The sequence below is a fragment of the Carassius auratus genome, chromosome 46 (genome assembly GCF_003368295.1).
Source record: "Carassius auratus strain Wakin chromosome 46, ASM336829v1, whole genome shotgun sequence".
Lineage (NCBI taxonomy): Eukaryota > Metazoa > Chordata > Actinopteri > Cypriniformes > Cyprinidae > Carassius > Carassius auratus.
Window position 1 is genome coordinate 13,765,816 of NC_039288.1, and position 21,050 is coordinate 13,786,865.

At 39.6% G+C, this 21,050-nt stretch overlaps 1 protein-coding gene across 2 annotated transcripts; it reads right to left on the reverse strand.

The window, feature by feature from the left end:
* Positions 1–2,141: 2,141 nt before the first annotated feature.
* Positions 2,142–20,314, reverse strand: LOC113064301 (dihydrolipoyllysine-residue acetyltransferase component of pyruvate dehydrogenase complex, mitochondrial-like). 2 transcript variants are annotated; one of them, XM_026234994.1, is made up of 14 exons: positions 19,862–20,314; positions 14,027–14,128; positions 13,667–13,791; positions 13,168–13,327; positions 12,895–13,021; positions 11,374–11,531; positions 7,979–8,132; positions 7,320–7,385; positions 4,450–4,556; positions 4,223–4,330; positions 4,012–4,130; positions 3,742–3,904; positions 3,375–3,511; positions 2,142–3,263 (listed from the first exon to the last, which is right to left on the reverse strand). In XM_026234994.1, exons 1-14 carry the CDS (start codon positions 20,135–20,137, stop codon positions 3,134–3,136), a joined length of 1,932 nt encoding a protein of 643 aa, XP_026090779.1. In that variant the 5' UTR covers positions 20,138–20,314; the 3' UTR covers positions 2,142–3,133. The 2 variants fall into 2 exon arrangements, with proteins under 2 accessions (XP_026090779.1, XP_026090778.1); XM_026234993.1 differs by having other exon boundaries at positions 4,450–4,566; positions 7,318–7,385.
* Positions 20,315–21,050: the final 736 nt, after the last annotated feature.

The following is a 21,050-nucleotide window of genomic DNA, read 5'->3' on the forward strand; positions in this document are numbered from 1 at the left end:
ACGTTTTTGACATTTACAACAAACATGCTGAAAATAAATAGATATAACATTTCTAATATTGCATTTTTATATTATATAAAATATGTAATTTCTAATAGTATAAAACAATCTTTCAATCTACAACAAACAAAATTATAAACACAACACCCATGTTTTTACCCCCATTTTTCATGAGCTGAACTCAAAGATCTAAGACTTTTTCTATGTACACAAAAGGCAAATTTTTCTCAAATATTGTTCACAAATCTGTCTAAATCTGTGTTAGTGAGCAATTCTCCTCTGTCGAGATAATCCATCCACCTCACAGGTGTGGCATATCAAGATACTGATTAGACATCATGATAACTGCACAGGTGTGCTTTAGGCTGGTCACAATAAAAGGCCACTCTAAAATGTGCAGTTTTTATCACGCAGTGCAACACATCTCCTTCGGATAGAGTTGATCAGGTTGTTGATTGTGGCCTGAAATGACTGAATCCTGAATTGATGCAGCTGACACTGTGGGAAGGTGTACTGTCAAAGGTGGAAAAGGTCTGTGCAATCTAGAACTTTTATTTTTATAGCTTTTTAAATGCAGCAATGCCACAAATATATATTCTTGCTCTTATTTTGTAATATGAGTATGGGGGCGGGGGTTATTTTGGTATTCAACATCAGACAGTTATAAATCAGTTCTCCGATGGGTTCACAGTAATAGGCAGTTTATGTGGTATCCCTGACGTGGTGGCTAGATTGACCGTGCTTTTTGACTTGGCGGCTGGCTTGAGCACAGTCCATAAAAGGCCACTCTAAAATGTGCAGTTTTATCACGCAGCACTTTGCCACAGCTGTCACAAATTTTGAGGGAGCGTGCATTTGGCCTGCTGACAGCAGGAATGTCCACCAGAGCTGTTGCCCGTGAATTGAAGGTTAATTTCTCTACCAAAAGCTGTCTTCAAAGGCGTTTCAGAGAATTTGGCAGTACATCCAACCGGCCTTACAACTGCAAGACCACGTGTAACCACACCAGCCCAGGAGGACCTCCACATCCAGCATCTTCATCTCAGAGAGAGTCTGAGACCAGCCACCCAGACAGCTGCTGCAACAATCGGTTTGCATAACCAAAGAAATTCTGCACAAACTGTCAAATCGTCTCAGGGAAGCTCATCTGCATGCTTGTCTTCCTCATCGGGATTTCCTCCTGACTGCAGTTCATCACTGTAAAAGACTTGAGTGGGCAAATGCTCACATTCAAAGGCGTCTGGCACTTTGGAGAGGTGTTCTCTTTACAGATGAATTCTGGTTTTCACTGTACAGGGCAGATGGCAGACAGTGTGTATGTTGTCGTGTGAGCAGTTTGCTGATGTCAACGTTGTGGATCGAGTGGCCCATGGTAGCGGTGGGGTTATGGTATGGGCAGGTATATGTTATGGACAATTTTATTGATGGCATTTTGAATGCACAGATATACCGTGACGAGATCCTGAGGCCCATTGTTGTGTCATCCATTCACGACATTGCCTCATGTTGCAGCATGATGCCTGGCCCTGTGTTGCAAAGATCTGTACACGATTTCTGGAAGCTGAAAACATCCCAGTTCTTGCGTGGTCAGCATAATCACCGGATATGTCACCCATTGAGCATGTTTGGGATGCTCTGGATCGGTGTGTACAACAGAGTGTTCCAGTTCCTGCCAATATTCATCAACTTCACAAAGCCATTGAAGAGGAGTGGAACAACATTTCACAGGTCACAGTCAACAACTAGATCAACTCTATGCGAAGGAGATGTGTTGCACTGCGTGAGGCAAATGGTGGTCACACCCCCCTGGAACCCCCAATACAGTAAAACTGGCCTTTTATTGTGGCCAGCCTAAGGCACACCTGTGCAATAATCATGCTGTCTAATCAGCATCTTGATATGCCAATTTTGTTCAGTGTAATTAAAATAATAGTGGATAATGTCAACACAGAACATCAGATAAGACGATTATACTTTCTTTATGGTATATTATATTCTCTCTATCACATTAAGTGATTATTCCTTATATAAATTAATTGAATTGTAAATACACATGATACGCTGCATGACATGGTGTAAGAGTAAGATTACAATGAAGAACCGATTACAAAGATTACAAAGAGAACAATGTGCAACATATATTTGAATGTCCATTTTGTTTATTATTATTTTTTTCATTTTAAATATTGATGTAATAATGGTCATACTTTTTCCCTCATAGAAAAAAAATGTTTGACTCCCTGTTTGTCCAAACGGCTCTGACTGCATGGCAAAACAGCTTTCATAAGCCATTTTTCTACATTATATAAATATAAATATACATTCTAGTGTTTTATTCCATCTGGCAACCTTTCTTTTGTTTCTCCATAGGTTTATTTATAACAGCAGTTTACCCCATGAATTATGCATTTTTCATTAAAGAATGATGTGAAAATATAACCACCATTTAAAAAAAATAAATACCAATGTGCTACAAACAGGAGCAAAGGCACTAATGTGCTTTTCTGTATCAAAACGCTGCGAAGGTCCATCACACAGGAGGAGAAACAATCATGAATACGTCAGATATTTAACTCGGAGAGTAACAGTCCAAATATATGTTTACTATGCAATAATACAGAAAATAAAAATATGCACAAAATAATGTGTCATAAAAAAATTCCAATTGCAGTCGGACATTATTTGGAACACACACATGTCCAGATCTCATCATGTTTTTTTCTTATATAGAAAGGACACTCGCATTGTGCCAATGAATGTGTCATTGATACATGGAAACAATTCAGAGCTTGCAGGTATAGACCCATGAGACACAGACAGTGTTCTTTGATCTAATGGCAAACACTGACATACAGTGATTATAACAATATCCTGAAGGAAAATGAAAACCCTTGTCCAGCAGTATCTTCTGATACTCCAGATAATTACCTTAACTATGACTTTGGGTTTAGAGGTTACTTCAGGATTTAGGAAGCAATGTTGTAAAATTACAATATATGAAAGGGAGTATGTGAGAGGAGAGAAAAAAACCTGTTATAATTCCCAGGGAGAGAATATAACTAATGAGAGGCCTCTTCAAATTTTAGAGTCCACAATTTTTTTTAATGGGGGGCAGGGCCCTTAAACTGCCTGCTCACAGGAGCATGTTGTACGGTTTCTCCAGGAACTTGCGAAACTCGGCCAGCCACTGTGCACCGACAGAACCGTCTACCACCCGGTGATCACAGCTCAGGGTCACCGACATCATGCTAGCCACGTCAAACCTATGAGAGACACAGAAAACACATGCATTGACTAAAGGAACTCTTTTAAGAGCGCCATATACTTTAGTAGGACTGATGGCAAATTAATGTTTCCCTACTTCCCTTGCTCACCCTTTGTCGTTGTCCGCAGGCAGCAGTCTGTTTTCTGAGCCACCCACAGCCAGAATGCAGGCTTGAGGAGGGTTAATGACAGCTGAAAAATGCTTGATGCCATTCATGCCCAGATTGGAAATAGTGAAGGTGCCACCCTAGAAAAACAAAAAATGTTTGCTTTGAAAAAACAACAAGTAATTCATTTTTGTATACAAATTACATTTTTATACCATTTTATCTACACACATATTGCTGATTTATATTATTAAAATAAAAATAAACTATTTATTCAGCAAGGAAGAATTTAATTGATCAAAAGTGAAGACATTTATTATGTTACAAAAATATTATTTCACCACCTAGATGGACCACCTAAAGCACTCACCTGGAATTCATGCAGTAGTAGTTTACCCTCTCGTGCTTTAGCAGCTAATATAGCTACGTCTTTGCTGATAGTCGCAAGTCCCTTAATATGAGCATTAAATACAATGGGAGTGATTAGACCCATAGGCGTACTGACTGCAACATTGATATCCACCACATGATTTCTGTGTAGAGAGAATAAAAGCACAAAAGTCACAGCAGTTATTTTACGTTTACTGATAATTGCACTCAAATAGTTAAGAGAAGAATTGCATTGTGGAAGTCCACTCACTGTCTGATGACTGTATCCATCCAGTAGGAGTTGGCCTCTGGCACCTTTAAACAGGCCAGAGATGAGGCCTTGATTATAAAGTCATTGACCGAGAGTTTGATGTTATCAGCTTTCAGCTCCTGATCATGAGGAAAAGGTACAGTTTCAATTAGGACTCCTGCAATTTGGTGTTCACTATCATATCACAGCCATGTAACCCGAGATCACTCACGGAATTAAGTTCTTTCCGGAGTTCAAGAACTTGGTCCATGTTGACATCGATAGACAAATAATAGTGAGGAATAGTTTGTTTGGACTGCGTCAACCTCTGGGCAATCACCTAGGTAGCACATCAGCAAAGAGAAAAGCAGCGAAACAGAGCATTATGGGTAACACACTGTAAAAGTCTTCATGTATGCATACAGAATATAAAGAGGTTTCTATGGTCAGTGGGCTCACTCTGCGGATGTTGCTAATGGGTATGTCGGAGAAGGTTTCTGTAGGTACAGAAGCAACAGCTGGGGCAGCTGGAGGACCGGGTTTGGGGGCAGCAGGGGTTGGAGCAGCAGCTGGTGCCTGGTGGTATCAAACAGAACGTTTCATTAAAAGAATGAACATAAAATATGAAAAAGAAAAGAAGAAATTAAAAGAAAAACGTAAAAGAATGACTTTTTACACTGCATTTTTACTACTGTAACAGAACAAAACACGTTATGCATTTTCTGCTCCAAATAACTAGGGTTGGGTACCGAAACCCGGTACCTAAGGAACTGGTATGCACCGAAACGAATAAGAACGCAGATTTTGGTGTCTCTTAAATACCTGAGTGATCGATTTAAATATTTGTCCTGGTTCTCCGAAATGTACACAAGAAGCACGAGCATCACTAGGCTTTTTAGTGGGGCTATAGAATTTAGCTCCATAAACTGTACACAAATTCACTATCGCATCAGAGTCAGTCCCCTTAAAATTCATATATAAATGGCGGCAGCCCCGTCTGCTCTACGTCTTTCAGCGTGCTCTTCAATCCACAGACCGCGGCGGAGCAGTGTGAGCGAACTCAAACAGAAACAGAGGAAACAAGGTGTGTTTATTGATAGATTGTTAGAATATCCATATCTGTGCAGTTTTTTTTTTGTCATAAATACAGTTTACAAAAGGTCATGAGGGAGCAGTCGGTTTCTCATCTACGGAAAGTTTTCTCTGTTCACCGCTCATTACACCACAGCCGTTTTCTCCAGTGACAATCAAGCCCTTAACACATATGAACACATACTTTAATTACACTTATTTAAATATACTTCATCTAACTATATGTGCTTTATACATACACTATTGTGCAAAAGTCTTAGTCTTAGGCAGTCAGTTGTCATACTGCTTGTGCATTCAACAATCTAACTAGATTATAATGGCAAAATGAATGTTTGGAAATGTAAACTGATATTTCCTACTGACATACTACAGCAAAAGATATAAATTACTGGCTTAAACCCCTTTTTTGGGGTGAAAATATTAATGTGATTAAGACTTTTTGAACAGGACTGTACTTCACAAATTACATTGTTGCTACTTTATAAAGAATGACCATCAAGTCATTCACAGAACTGATTGAAGACAGTGACAGACAGCACTCATTTTAACTAAATATCAGGGTGATTGACAGGGATACAGTAAAAACAATATGGTTTTGTATTAAATAATCACCCAGATCATGAAATACATTTATTAGCCTTAGAGTAAGAGAAACTTGGGAAATGAGTGCATCCAAGGAGTGTGTGAATGCTATGGATTTATTTTAAATCATTTTAATGTTCTTTAATGTTATCCTTTTTAGGCTTTTTAAAGTAATTAATTAATTTATTTTCATAGAAGTATCTGTTCAGGCACTGTTTAGGAACCGGTACCATTTTAAAAGTATCGAAATGGTACCGGTATCGTATAAAACCCAATCGATACCCAACCCTACAAAATAACTAAGAAATCTATGGACTTGCATTTTCTAAGCTGATTTTGGGGGAATTCTGAAAAAAAAAAATGTATGTATGTGTATACATAGATAGATAGATAGATAGATAGATAGATAGATAGATAGATAGATAAAAAGAAAATGATTTTAAATACATTTGACAATATACTTCATAAAAGGACATGTCAGGGGTGAAAGACAGTGCTATTTTAGTATTAATGATATACTACCAGGGCCGGGTATCAACACAAATTTCATGATTTGATTTCGATTCACAAGCTTTCAATCTGATTCACTTCAATATTGATTATTTTGCATATATATCAGAAACAGTACATGGCAAATTTTTTTAAGGAAAAAAAAACCTCAACTAATACTGTAATATATGTGTGTGTGTATATATATATATATATATATATATATATATATATGTCAATTAGTACTACATTATTATAATATTGAAGGTTAAAATTAACAGATTTGTATACAAACACTTAAATTACACTAATATAGTTATACGAACTTAATTACATAATTATCTTTCTACTCCAATTAGTTGTTTTGAAATATAAACCTTTAACTAGTGGCTGTCATTAAAACTTGATGGATTTTTTCAAATATAATTATTAAAGAGCAGTGAAAATTATAATGAATATGTTATATGGTTCATACATTTAGCAGAATGCCCCTATTTGGAGTAAATTTTTCTAGCTAACTAATGTGTTTGAGGTCACCGAATATGTTTTTTTGGATGTAAATGTGACGTGACATATTGTTTACAAGCTGTTATACTAAAGCCTTTCTTTCTTCTTGTCTTTTCTTCTTTATGAGCGATTACATGAGAGAGAATTTTGTATTTCAGTAAGTTGTACTTTTTCTTCTAGCCTTGGGATGTTAATTTGTGTTTATTTCATGCTGAGATGATTAGTTCGATTAGCTTCTCTTGAACTGAGGTGCTACAACGACCTGTCACCCCACATTAAACAGCATCAAAATAGTTTACATTTTTTGAAAATTGTAATAAAATGAACAGAGCTTAACATCTGAGACTTTGTTTCATATCAAAAGTAACAAAGCACAAAGTTTATTGTGATTTATTGGATGGGAGGGGCGCTACGATGTTCCATTCACTAACTGAAAACAAGCTAGACTAATCGATTCTTTGGATTTAAGAATCAATATTGTTTCATAAAAAATATATATATATATTTCTTTTTTTTTCTTTCTTTTTTTTAATGAAACAATATTGATTCATTATCTCACATTTTCAACCTGGGCTTTCTCAGAAATTTCCATTCCATTATTGGAAAGGCCCAAATCAATTTTGGTGGTTCTGGCCGCTTCAAAATGTAATGACTTACAGGAGTAGGCTTAAGTGGAACAAAACTGTTGATATCTTTCCAGGTGACTCTACCATCTGGTCCAGTTCCTATGGACACAGCAATAGCATATTCCCACTTCAGTAAGAGTCACCCATAAATGATACAAGTAAAATTATATTTACATGCAAAGGAAACAAACTGATAGTATTAAAGCTGCAGTAGGTAACCTCTGTAAAAATGTATTTTTTTACATATTTGTTAAACCTGTCATTATGTCCTGACAGTAGATTATGAGACACATAATCTTTGAAAAAAATCAAGCTCCTCCTAGTGGTCCTATTGCCATTTGCAGAAATACACCGCTCCCGGTAAGAAACAACCAATCAAAGCTGCGGTCCGTAACTCTTTTTGTGTTCAAAATGTACAAAATGTATATAATAAAAATTTTTTCTAAACAGTGTTTTTAGTCTGTCCTGAATCACTAGGGTACACCTATAATAAGTATTTATATTCTGACTATTTTAGATAGCTTCGGGGGTACCGCAGCGGAGTAACCCAGTACTGTTGTGATTCTCCATAGACATAAACATAGACAAGTAGCTCCGGCTACTATGTTCTTCCGCAAGACGCAAGCAGTTCTGTTAACTGCTAGAGCATCAAAAGTTACGGACTGCAGCTTTAAAAGTCAAAGCAATCCAACCTGTGACTTGGGCGATGTCAATTCCCTTCTCAGCAGCCAGTTTCTTGGCTAGAGGACTGGCAAACACTCTACCCTTCTCAGGAGCAGCAGAGTTGGCTGGAGCAGTGGGAGGTGTTGGGCTGGGAGCTGCTGGAGCTGGAGGTGGGGCAGCCACCTGAGAAGAGAAGTACAATTATAAGTCATGTAAGTGAAAGTCATGACATCTGTCAAGTATGTTAACCCTTGGTAAATGTCATGTAAGTGAAACCCATGCTAGGAATTGGTGCTCTTCATTTAACCCATCTAGAGCAGTGGACAGCTATATATCCAGCACCTGGGGAGCAACTGGAGGTTCAGTGCCTTGCTTAACCTTCAGGTTACAAGTCCAACTCTCTAACCATTAGGCCATAGCTGCCCCAAACAAAAAGCACATACTACATTAAACTTTTGGTTAAATTGAATATTCAAAATTCTGGTCATTAAAACAGAGATTAGAACATGTTATGTTTCTAAAATTGCAACTACGACTGACAGCAATTTGTTGTAGTCTAATATTAACATCAACTCCTGGGGAACTGCCAGGCCATTGCCTGATCGCAGTACTTCAAAACACTGTAAACATTTCTAAGTGACCTTTCACTTTTATTCATAGCATGACCGGTTGATATTACATTTTCAGTAAGCATGACCTTGACTTTCATCACAGCTATCTTTAGGTGGCCACGTATAAAGTTAATCACACCACATGAGGACCTGTTGCTCATGTCAATCAAAGTGCTGTTGCAACTAAAAGGAAAGTGGACAATAAATGACTAGGGATGCATCGATCTGATATTTGGGATCGGTATTGGTTCCAATACTGGCATTATCTGTGAATCGGGTATCGTTAAACGAGACCGATACATGAAAGACACAAAAACATTATAAAGCACCAAAACGTTTTCATTCACATCTTTCAAGTGTTCTGAAGCTGTTCCACAGTTCTATGTGAGGTACAGATTACTACTGAAGTCATTCAAGCTTTTTCATAAGCTTAATCGTTTGATTAAACCGGTTCTTCTTAGTGAACTGGTTGAATCATTTCACCATATCGGACTGAATCGTTTGAACCGGTTTGCATCTCCAATAAGCATTAATCCACAAATTATTTACTTTTTTTAACCTGGCCAACACTCTCTATAAGTCTAAATAAACCAATACCCTGGAATAATTTATTTTCTCAAATAGTACACTGACTGAACTGCTGTGAAGAGAGAACTGAAGATGAACACGAGCTGATCAACATGTGTGTTGAACTAACTTTTCTATGTGGACTCGGAGGGCTGCGCAGCCTGCATTGTGACTCCATGTCGTTTCAAAATCATCATTCTGCGCACAGGATGTACATAAGCCTTCTGTACCGTATGTATTGGTGCCTTTAGTATTATAATACTTTCTGCGCAATCAAAGATCATTAATAGTCTTCCTTATTCTGTCCTATCTATCACATGTTGCTGCCTTTATTACTGTGCTATACATTTAAAAGATACGTCTTTTAGATTTCTATATAAATGTATATGCTTGCTTTTCCATGAATGTATTTTACAACAATACAAAGAGCAATGTGTAACATTTTACCTGATTTAGATTTTATTAAATTGTTGTGCACCCGTGATTTTTCTAGAATCTAGAGTATCTTTTGCTGCTGAATTATCCACTAGCCTAGTTTATAGTAATATTTTTGTCATACATTATGATTATATATATATATATATATATATATATATATATATATATATATATATATAATCATAATGTATGACAAAAATATTACTATAAACTAGGCTAGTGGATAATTCAATTCAATTATATATATTTCATTAAAATTAAGTTGTTTATATTTAGTAGATTCTGACTAACACAAAAGAGTGATGATCAGGTCAATACAGAAAAGTATAGAAATTCTACATTGATTAAAAAAAAAAAAAACCTGTGCTGGATTGGATCGATATCAGCAGATAGTCCAAATTTTTGTTATCGGATCCGATCAGTTCTGAAAAAATGGTATCGTTGCATCCCTATAAATGACTGATGTTAAAAATTCCAAATCTTTTTTTTTTGATTTTATTAAGTTTTCAGCAGACACATAAGAGGTGTTACAACAGATGTAAAATGAAACACGGTGTCTGAAAGAAAAAGGAAATCAACAGAACAGTTCCACACAGCAATATAGACACAACAACACCCCCACCCCACCGCTAAGGCCACTCGTAGCACTCACAAGTAGATTAAAAAATAAAAATTCTTGACATCCCGATAAGGCCTTCAATAGTAGTCAGTACAGGGCTCCAGGTTTTATTAAATAATCTCAGTGAACCTCTAAGAGAATGTATAATTTTTTCAAAGTGGATGCATTGCAAAACCTATCTTTTCCAATCGTCATGTGATTGAGGAGAAGCATGCTTCCATTTAAGGAGGATGGCACGCCTGCTCAGCAAAGTAGTAAAGGCAATGACGCAGTGCGCTGTAACTGGTATACACGAGATTGGGGAAAGGCCGAGCAGGAAGGTCAAGGAATTAGGGACAATAGTATAATTAAGGGCCTGTGAGAGAGTTCAGAAAATTGGTCACTGGAAATGGAAATGTCAATGCCCAAATCATTCTTCCAGGTTAGCTTAAGGGAGTCGAGTCGTAAGAATAGAATCAATGTCTGATTCGGGTGGATGATTGGGAAAATTGGGAAATAGCTTTTGAATAAAGTGTCTCACTTGAGAAAAAAAAAAAAGATTAGTGTTAAATTTAGCTGATAAATAGAGAAAGAGGAGAAGACTTTGTTTTCATATAGGTCATTTAGAGTAGAGAGACCCTTAGATGCCCAAATATCAAAGAAGTTATCTGAAAGGGATGGGGAAAATAAGTGATTATTTGAAATTGGCATATGAATCGATGCTCTATCTAGACCAAATTGTTTTCTGAATAAGTGCCACATCTTAATAGTATTAATTTATTGGATTGCTCTAGATTTTGTGTACCCCAAAGGAAAGCTGGGAGCAGATATTAGAAAGTAAATAATGAGAGGATATCTCTACATGGCCCAATAGTAGTATCGAAAATTTGGCAGTGCTAAACCCCCTTCAGATTTGGGAAGCTGAAGAACTGACTTCCTGAAGCGAGCTGGTCTGGGAATCCATTCAATTGCTGATCTAAATTAGAGAAAAAGGATTTATTAATGCAGACTGGAAGATGCTGGAAAAGATACAAAAACTTTGGCAGAACAACCATTTTAATAAGGTTTGCATGACCTATTTCTGAAAGGGAAATTCTAATTCTTTTAAACAATAGCATTAGGTGTGCAAAATTAATCATAGTAATAATTACATTAAACAACAGACACAAATAAATAATAAGGGTCTTTTAGAAAAGATAGAGCACTTTACCGGTGTTGCATCAACCCCTGTCTCTGAATAGTCAGCAAACGCGCTAATGTCGGATTCCTTTTGCACAATGATGCAGAGGGGAGTGCCGAGGGGAATATCCTTGGTGCCCTCAGCAATCAAAATCTTGGCCAGGTAACCCTCTTCCATTACCTCAACACCTGAATGTCACAGGAAGAAATTACTTTACATACAGTAGTGTGGTTAATGCAAACTCTAGACATTCTACATTTCTTTAAAATCTGGTTTATGAATATACATTTGTTTGTGTATGAATGTTTATTGGTTTCATATCTAAATATACACTAATGTTCAAAAGGTCAGGGTCAGCAAGTGTTTTAAAGCAATTAATACTTGGTGACAGTAAAGACTAGGGGTGCTCCGATCACGAACGGCCGAACGTTAATGCGCATCTCCACAGTAAAGCCGGTTCTCTAATCAGCGGTTAATTCCATCAGGTGCGTGATTTCACATAGAGCAGCTGTTACTACACAGAGCCGTTGTTAATAGAGAAGATGCGCAAATCCACTTCATTTTCAGCGTTTTTTGGCGCATCTTCTCTATTAACAACGGCTCTGTGTAGTAACAGCTGCTCTATGTGAAATCACGCACCTGATGGAATTAACCGCTGATTAGAGAACCGGCTTTACTGAGGAGATGCGCATTAACGTTCGGCCGTTCGTGATCGAAGCACCCCTAGTAAAGACATTTATAATGTTTCAGCAGATTTGTATTTCCAATAAATGCTGTCTTTTGAATTTTCTACTTATCAGAAAATAATGAAAAAATGCATCATGATTTCCACAATACATACAACAATATTAAGCAGAACAACTGCTTTCAAGATTAATTATGATAAATGTTTCTTGAGCACCAATTCAGCATATTACAATCATTTCTGAATGATTGTGTGACACTGAAAACTGGTGTAATGGCTGCTGGAAATATAGCTTTGCCATCATAAACTGTAATAATATTTCACAGTATTATAGTTTTTACTGTATTTTTGATCAAATAACCTTTGAACATTTACATAAAATCGTTTAGCAGATGCTTTTATCCAAAGCGACTTACAACTGAGAACAATAGAAGCAATCAGACCAACAAGAGAACAACAACAGTATACATGACAATTCTCAGTTAGTACAGAACACGTAGCCAGATTGTTGTTTTTTAATTTATTATACTTTTTTTTAAGAATATGATGGACAAGAAAAGCAAAAGTAAGTGCTATAATTAGATGGTTAAGTGCTGGCGAAAAAGATGAGTCTTTAGATGATTTTTTAAAATTAGTAAAGACTCAGCTGTTCGAATTGAGATTGAACTGTAGTATATAAATACTACTCTAACCACCACTTGATAAATTCAGAAATTATTTAATCTGCCAAAAAGATTTTAAACTCTTGCTATAAACCTATAAAAATCACCATGATTAGAAACCGTTATCAATGTGTTTAGAGTGGCTGGGATATGGCTATTATTGCAGAATCATAAAAATTAAAGGAAAAATAATTGACAATTTACCGACTGTTGCCTTATCTGTCTCAATTTCAACCAGCAGGTCTCCCTCAATCAGCTTCTCACCCACCTTCTTCTCCCAGCGATGCACGGTGCCCATATTCATGGTGGGGGAGAGAGCTGGGAGAGGAATCTAAAGAAAAGCAATACGGAACTTAATAATAGCATGTAATAATAGCTTGCTTATATGCTTAGACTGGCAAATATCACCAAATGTTTTTACGTCTGAATTAGCAATTTGGTTTGTAGTCATTTTCATATTTGGTCAACATCTCATACCTTCATGTGAGGTGGGTAAGAGCTTCCAGGAACCTGGAGCGGTGCAGGAGCAGCCGCAGGCGATGCTGGAGGGGGAGGGTCAGGGGAAGCTGCTGCAGGAGGGGCGGAGCTTGAGAGTTTATCCAATGTTAAGTCCTTAAATGCAGGGATGAGGTCAGGACTAAAGGAAAAAGGATAGATGATGTATATTAGGTTGAAAATTCTAGAAAACATCAGACATACATTCTATATCAGACACAGACTTTATACTTTCATAAAAACCCAAGATCGAGAAAATCTTACATACATCATTAAGACCTTTTTTATGATGCACCGTTTCTCTGTGATACCACAACATTGATAGGAAAATTTTCGCTCATTACAAGTATAAAAACTTAATTAATTTCACCATTTATTTAATCATTTTACATTATTAAGGACATAATGCAATATGTATACACAAACAACAGATCTTATGATGATCTGTATCTTGGCACTGCAAGATAAAAATGATGCTTACTTGTCGACAGTAATACAAATGACACCTCCAACAGGCACATCTCTTGTACCCCCAGGGACTAAGATCTTGGCAAGGTAGCACTCATCCATCATTTCAAATCCAACCGTAGCCTTGTCTGTTTCAATCTGACCAAATCAAAATCAATATGTAGAATTCAGACCTCATTAATCAATACCATCATGTCCTCACTACCACCTCAGATGTGCATTGATATTCAAAAATTATTCTATATTCAATAATATATGATCAATATTACTTACTTAATTTTGTTATCAATATTAAACTATCGGCTATAATTTTCAACTCTGAATACTGATGTAGCGGACTGTGGCTTTGAGTAAAAAAGTGAATGTGCCTCACCTCAGCAATCAAATCTCCCTCATTGATTTTGTCACCTTCCTTCTTCTCCCAGCGTGCAATAGTGCCCGTCTGCATAGTGGGGGACAAAGCGGGTAGTTCCACCTGTAATAGAATCAATTAGGATAAATAAACAGAAACTTGTGAGCATTTATCATGAATGACTTTAAAGTCTTCTCATAGAATGTAATACATTACCAATTAGAAGTGTTAAATAATTAAGAATTAGGATGACTTCTGATTAGGTTGATCATGCAACACGGAATATTCTATCACAAGGATATTAAAATAGAAAACAGTTATTTTAAATTGTACTATTATTCTACAAAATGATTTTTGATTGAATAATATGGGGGTAGGATTGTAGCAATATTTCAAATAAATAGTTTATGATCCAAAAATAAATGTAAAGCTATTCACAAAAGAAATAATCATGTCCACAAATTAGTAGAATGAGATAAATATTCACAAATATATAAAATTTGATTTGCTAGTAAAAAACATATTCACAAATATACGCTTAGCATTTGTAGCTGGTCTGTGGTAGCTGTGTGGACCAGTGTTAATTTCGTTAACGAAGACGACGAAGAAAAATTTTTGTTAACAAACTTTTTTTATTTGACTGAGACGAGACAATGACGAGCTAAAAAAATGATATCTGATGACGATATTATGACAAAATTTATTACGCGTTTTTGTTAAATAGACGAGATTGGACTATAATGTTATTTGAGGACAACCGGACATTCAAAATGCATCCTATAGGCTATTGTCCTCGATCGGATAAGGGCCGTTTGCATATCTAGTCAGTGTAGCAGCCACAGTGGATGGATAGACTAATAAAACACGAACTAGTGATCTGAAACAATGGCCTCAGCACCTGAAGGGGTAGGGATAAGGTAAACAGACATCCTGTTTTCCCCGGGAGCTAAAATTTGTTGTAGATTAACTTAAAGTTAGTGAAGGCGGGATAGGTGGAATCGTGCTGATAGAAGTGCTCTCTCTCGCGCACATGCACGCTCCACTTCCTCAGTTCTCATAAACAGCGCGCGTTCAGTTCCCTCTCGAGGCGGTAACTCAACATTACGTCAGCTAAGACATATATGGGAACTCTTCCCTTCTTCACTTTCACTGAAATCTTATTGGCTAACGCCAGCTGGGGACAGCTGGCCAATTGACGCGAAGCATGCAAATACTGACAGGTCAGCGGGCAGTATAAAATGCATGGGCGCGAAAATTACGTCAGAATCTCTTTCTTCACGCTAGAAGTCTTATCTAAGTCATCGTGGAAGTTGCAATAGAGGACTACTCACCCTGTTTTTCCTCCATGCATCCGATGGCTGCTAATGCTAGATTCTGACCTTCACCAGTTCTGTGTGACTTGCCTGGGTTTCTCACACGGACCACACGTGCGTGCCCACTGTGCCGAGCTGCCAGTGCGCGCCCTCAGAGCCAGAGTGGCTCGGAAAACAGCGGGAATGAGGCCCACGGCCACCAGCGAGCCGCTGGTGGGCCCTCCCCCGCCCGAAGGCGTGGTGGACGACAGCTTCCGCCCCGCGAACTTCGTCCTATTCGGAGCTGGCGAGGAAAACGACTCCATGTCGCTTTCAACGTCGGAAGAGGTTTGGTAAAAGACCACCCCGACCAAGAGGGCCCTGCAGACCTCCAGGAGGAGCTCATCAGGGTCTTCGGAAAGGCGGTCACGGAGCTGGGTCTCACTTGCAATGCACCTGACGAGCCTGTGAAAGGTAACTGGACTCGTTGCTCCTCCAGTCGAGCTGCTACCAGACGGCATTGAGGCATGCTCGTGGTGAAGTCGTGGGCTGCACCCCAATTGGCGCGCACCCACTTTGCTACGCAGGCCATGTTCACGCACGAGGACGGGGGGGAAACCCTCCCCCCGTCGAGGAGACCGTTACCGCACACCTGTGCCCGTCTCCCTCTGCATTTGGTGCAGCCTGCCTTCCAAGCCGTGCAGTTTACGGCCCTTAGACGGACAAAGCCTATACTTCTGAGGGAAGGCAGCTTCTGTTCTTCATGCCAGGGCAATACTCAAGGTGTTTCAGGCAGACGGCGGCACAGTAGCGCTGATGTCATCAGGGATCTGCGCGCGGCAACTGATCTCACGCTGATGGCTAATAGCGCTCTGCTCATCCGTTTCATGGGGCTCATGGTCGTCCTTACAGGCACCTATGGCTTACCCTAGCTGTCCTGGAAGACGTGGACCGTAGGACGCTCCTAAACGTTCCAGTTGCTACCTCCGGCCTCTTTGATGATGTCATGGAGCTTTTGAGGGCGGCAGTGGCTCAGTGGTTCATGTAGGTTGTCTACAAACCAGAAGGTTGGTGGTACGATCCCCGGCTCCACCTGACCAAGTGTCGAGGTGTCCTTGAGCAAGACACCTAACCCCAGCTGCTCCCGACGAGCTGTATGGCGCCTTGCATGGCTGACACCGCAGTGGGTGTATGAATGAGTGTGTGAATGGGTGAATGTGAGGCAACTTGTAAAGCGCTTTGGATGGCCATGTGGTCTGTTGAAAGCGCTATATAAATGCAGTCCATTTACCATTTACCATTTTCTCAGAGACGTGGAAAGCGCGCAAAGGCAATGAGCCACGTGATGCCCCGTCGCTCACTCCAGCCTTCATATGCGAGGTTCTGCTCTTATGCACCTCGTCAGGCTCTAAAACTAGCTAAATAGCCCGCCGTGGCACCCCGCTCTGAACTGGATGCTCGTTTCGGCCGAAACCAGCAGTGGTAAGAGCCTGGGAGGAAACGTCAGGGTCAGTTGAGGACCCCGCGCCGCCATCGAGCCGTCTCCCTGACGGTGAAAGAGTGAGTGCGTGGGAGGCCCCGCCCCCAAGCGCCATGTTCAAATGCATCATGTCCCCCATTTCCTTCCGGCGACGATTGCTATGTGTGTTTAAATGCTGTTTGTGTGAGTTCCACAATAGAAGCATGTACACAATCAACAAAAGAGCTTTTCTTCTCCTACACTCAACACTGTGTCACTCTCCGTCTCATAGCAGCGCTGAGCCACAACCCATGATTATAATGGCCTCGTGAGGGCGCGAGAGTGCCAACACCGCAAAACACATGCATCATGTCCCCCATGTCACTATGGGTGACGATTGCTATATGTGTTATGTGTTTAAATGTTGTTTGTGTGAGTAAAAATTTTATTATAGAAGCATCTATCCAAATTCTTGCACCCAACATTGTGTCACTCGCCCTGTCTCAAACAGCGCAGAGCCACAAGCCATGATTATAATGGCCTCTCGATGGCGCAAGACTGTCACACCATTACGCGAAGCGACCCGCCCCCCCACCAGTGCGTCCAGGCTCGCGGGGGCGGGGACCTGATCAAAATAAGCCATCAGTGGCTGTAGAGGTAACGCGTCCGCGTGGATACTGGGAATAATTCACGACGGATATTCTCTCCAATTCAAACGCAGACCTCCCCGCTTCAATGGTGTGGTCCCGTCACTGACTTTGCCCCAAAACCGTCCTGTTCTGCGACAGGAAGTTCTCAGTCTGCTCGAGAGGGAGCGATAGAGCGAAATTTCCCCTCAGATCGGGCGGAATGCGCATGTTGAATTATCTGCATGATTGGCTGTTTTTAGCCCACTCAAGAGATGTGCTATCAGTCACGTGGAAATGCTTCGCCGTTAGGATACGCTTGGACTGCGTGTGAATATGCAGAAGGGCGTGTTTTTACGAGTCGGACTGTAACATATCTGGGAATATGTTTTGACTCGATGGCGATGCGAGCCCATCTCTCTCTAGAGCATTTCATCGACTCTGCGCTGTTTCAGACCGGGCAGGTCGTTTTCACTGAGGGAATTTCAGAGGCTTCTGGGACTGAAGGCCTTCTTCAGTGTGCCATCTGGGTCTGCTACATTGCGGCCACTACAGGCACATACGGTCATTCACAGTTGCGTCAGCACTCTGAGACCGTGGAACAGCCCGGATTTGTTCAGCCCAGGAGTTCTTTTCTCTACGAACGCGTCTACTTCAGGCTGGGGAGCAGTGCGTCTGGGTGTAGGCCTGTGGTTGGAGTCACAGAGAAGGTGGCACATAAACCGTTTGGAATTGGAAGCGTTGTCCTTATCCCTGCAAGCCTTTCAGTTGAAATTGGAGTGGCAACATGTTCTGATTCAAACCGACAACACGTCTGTGGTCTCGTACATAAATCGCCAGGGTGGCGTGCGCTCCAGAGCTCTTTAAAACAGACAGCGAGTTTCCTGTTGTGGGCGGACACTTAATCTCCATAAGAGCGTCGCACATCCCCGGTACTTTGAACCGTGGAGTGAGCATGCTTTCGAGAAACCAGATTCCTCAAGGAGATGGAGGCTTCACCCAGGATCAGATCTAATGATTTGGTAGGGAGGAAGTGGATTGTTTGCCACGAGCGAGAACACACACTGTAAGACGTTCTTCTCGCTATCTCACTCTTCACTGCTCTCACGGCGGGATTTTATACAGTTCCCATATACACCTTAGCTGACGTAATGTTGAGTTAACGCCTCGAGAGGGAATATCTCTGGTTACTATCATAACCTCGGTTCCCTGAGAGGCGGGAACGAGACATTACGTTAGCCGCCGTGGTCGCTGTTTGATCAGCTGTGCTAACGTTCAGTCGTGATTCTGACATAATTTTCGCGCCCATGCATTTTATACTGCCTATACTGACCTGTCAGTATTTGCATGCTTCGCGTCAATTGGCCAGCTGTCCCCAGCTGGCGTTAGCCAATAAGATTTCAGTGAAAGTGGAGAAGGGAAGAGTTCCCATATACGTCTTAGCTGACGTAATGTCTCGTTCCCGCCTCTCAGGGAACCAAGGTTACGATAGTAACCGGAGACGTTCTCAGCGCTCAAATACACACACAGCAGTTCAAATGTTTATCGTGTAGAGTATACCATGTAAATACAGTAGGTTATGTATTAAGTGAACGTAAACAGGTTTGTGAATATTGAACGTGTGTCAGTATTTCATGCGTGCCTTCCGTCTTAAAAGGAAGGCATTCCAAATTAAATACCTATCTGTCATTCATTTTAACCAACAAAAGATGTTAAATAAATGTATACATGTTAAGTAAAACCTACAGTATCTGAAAAATGAGTTTAGTAGACGTGGGTGGAATCGACCTATTTGTGGATTTTTTTGCAGTGGTGACACTAGAATTATTTTTTGTGAATAGCTCTAATTTATTTGTGGATCATAAACTATTTATTTGGAATATTGCTACAATCCTATATAGAATAAATGCATTATAACAAACTTATTTAAAGTGTACATGATCTGCATTGAAATGGTAGTTCAACAGTTATGTGGTATGCGATTGTGACATTCAGGATTCCCACAACTTCCAAATAAAACATCTCCATGACTTCTGTCCAAATTTTTTATATAATTCGTTTTTTATTTTATTTTTTTAAATAAGGATTTTTATATATAGAGACTGGACTCACAAAATGCTTTTTCCAGCTGATAAAATAGTTAAGAACCGAGTATTTATGTATAATCACTATAATCACTGTGCACTTCACTATATCTTACCTTTTCTCGGCATGAAATCTATGACAGTGTGCAGTTTTGAAGCTCAAAAATTTAGATTATTTTAGGTCATATGAGAAACTATAATGCCATGTCATGTCAGCATGGACCTCTGACAGCACACATAATTCATGACATATATATAACTACAGCACTGGTTTAACATCTTGAAGGTGACACCAACAGGCAGTGATGCGATATACCAAAATGTTATTTTTTGCTCTACTGAAAAAAAGAAAGTCAAAAAGTGGTGGATCACATAAAAACATTAGTTTACCTTACCTTCTGATGTGGAGGCAGACTGTACATTCGCATGCTTTGACTGAAACTAGCCATTCGGCTTCGCAAGCCCCATGATCCGTTACTGAGGATGCTGTTGTACTCTCGCCGACCGTGACACAAGCTCTGGATCCTGGCCGGACCGTTGGACTGGTATCGTCTGAGATGATGGCATGACACCGGTCCGGATCGTTGACTAGCAGCAGCAGCAGGACCTGGGAGGACACTGGGCCGGGTAAACCTGCCAGATGGGCGCACCTGCAACGCTAAACGCAACATTTTGAACGTGATGACACCTGTAAACTGTAAACAGACTCTGGATCTGAGTAAAGCCACTCTGGTATCAGAATATCTGACACCTCTATAAGAAGCGGCGGTCTGTTCGCCCCAAAACGTACCGAGCAACCTCACTTTCCAATGACCTCCCCACTCCAAAACATCCCACTTTACGACAGACAGACTCGACAGTCTCCTTCGTTTCGCCCCCCCCGGGTGACGCATACTGGTTGCCAGATGTTTTTTTTTTTTTTTTTTTGCATGATTTACAAAACTGCTCTTTTAAAATTTCTCATAACTGAGAGAATTGCTATCGCATATGATAACTATAAATACTACGTACGTAACACTGACATCCTTAGTTCAGCTCAGGAGATCATAAGATTATAATATTATATATTCCAAGTAGGTGTACCCATCTCTTATATTCTGAAGAATTAGGAGAGTATAATTGTAAATACATGGCAACCTTTAAGCTGTCAAAGCCTGTCTGTGGAATGTGCTGCAGTTGTTCTTAACTAGTATGACATTCAAAGTTATAAATTATTTAAAAATCAATAAAGTCTTCTATTTCAACTTCAAAAGGTATGTCTTGTTTCTGATTTTTAAATGAACATTTAAATTCAGGTTTTTTTCAGGGCACACTGAAAAATAAAGAAAATGTTTGTCTGAAAACCACAAGGTTTGGATTTTGGGTGCCCTGTACAGGACATTAACGTAAAAACATTCAGGGTCTGTAGCACCAGTGCTATATGAAAAAAAAAGTTTACATACGGCCCTGGTTTGATATTTATTGTTTTTACAATAAACAATAGGAAAATAATAGCTAATAAAATTGGTATCTCGTTTCTGCCACCACAGGTCACTCAAAGACCAACAAACTCATTAGGCTACTAGGTTTACAAAATTATAGTGT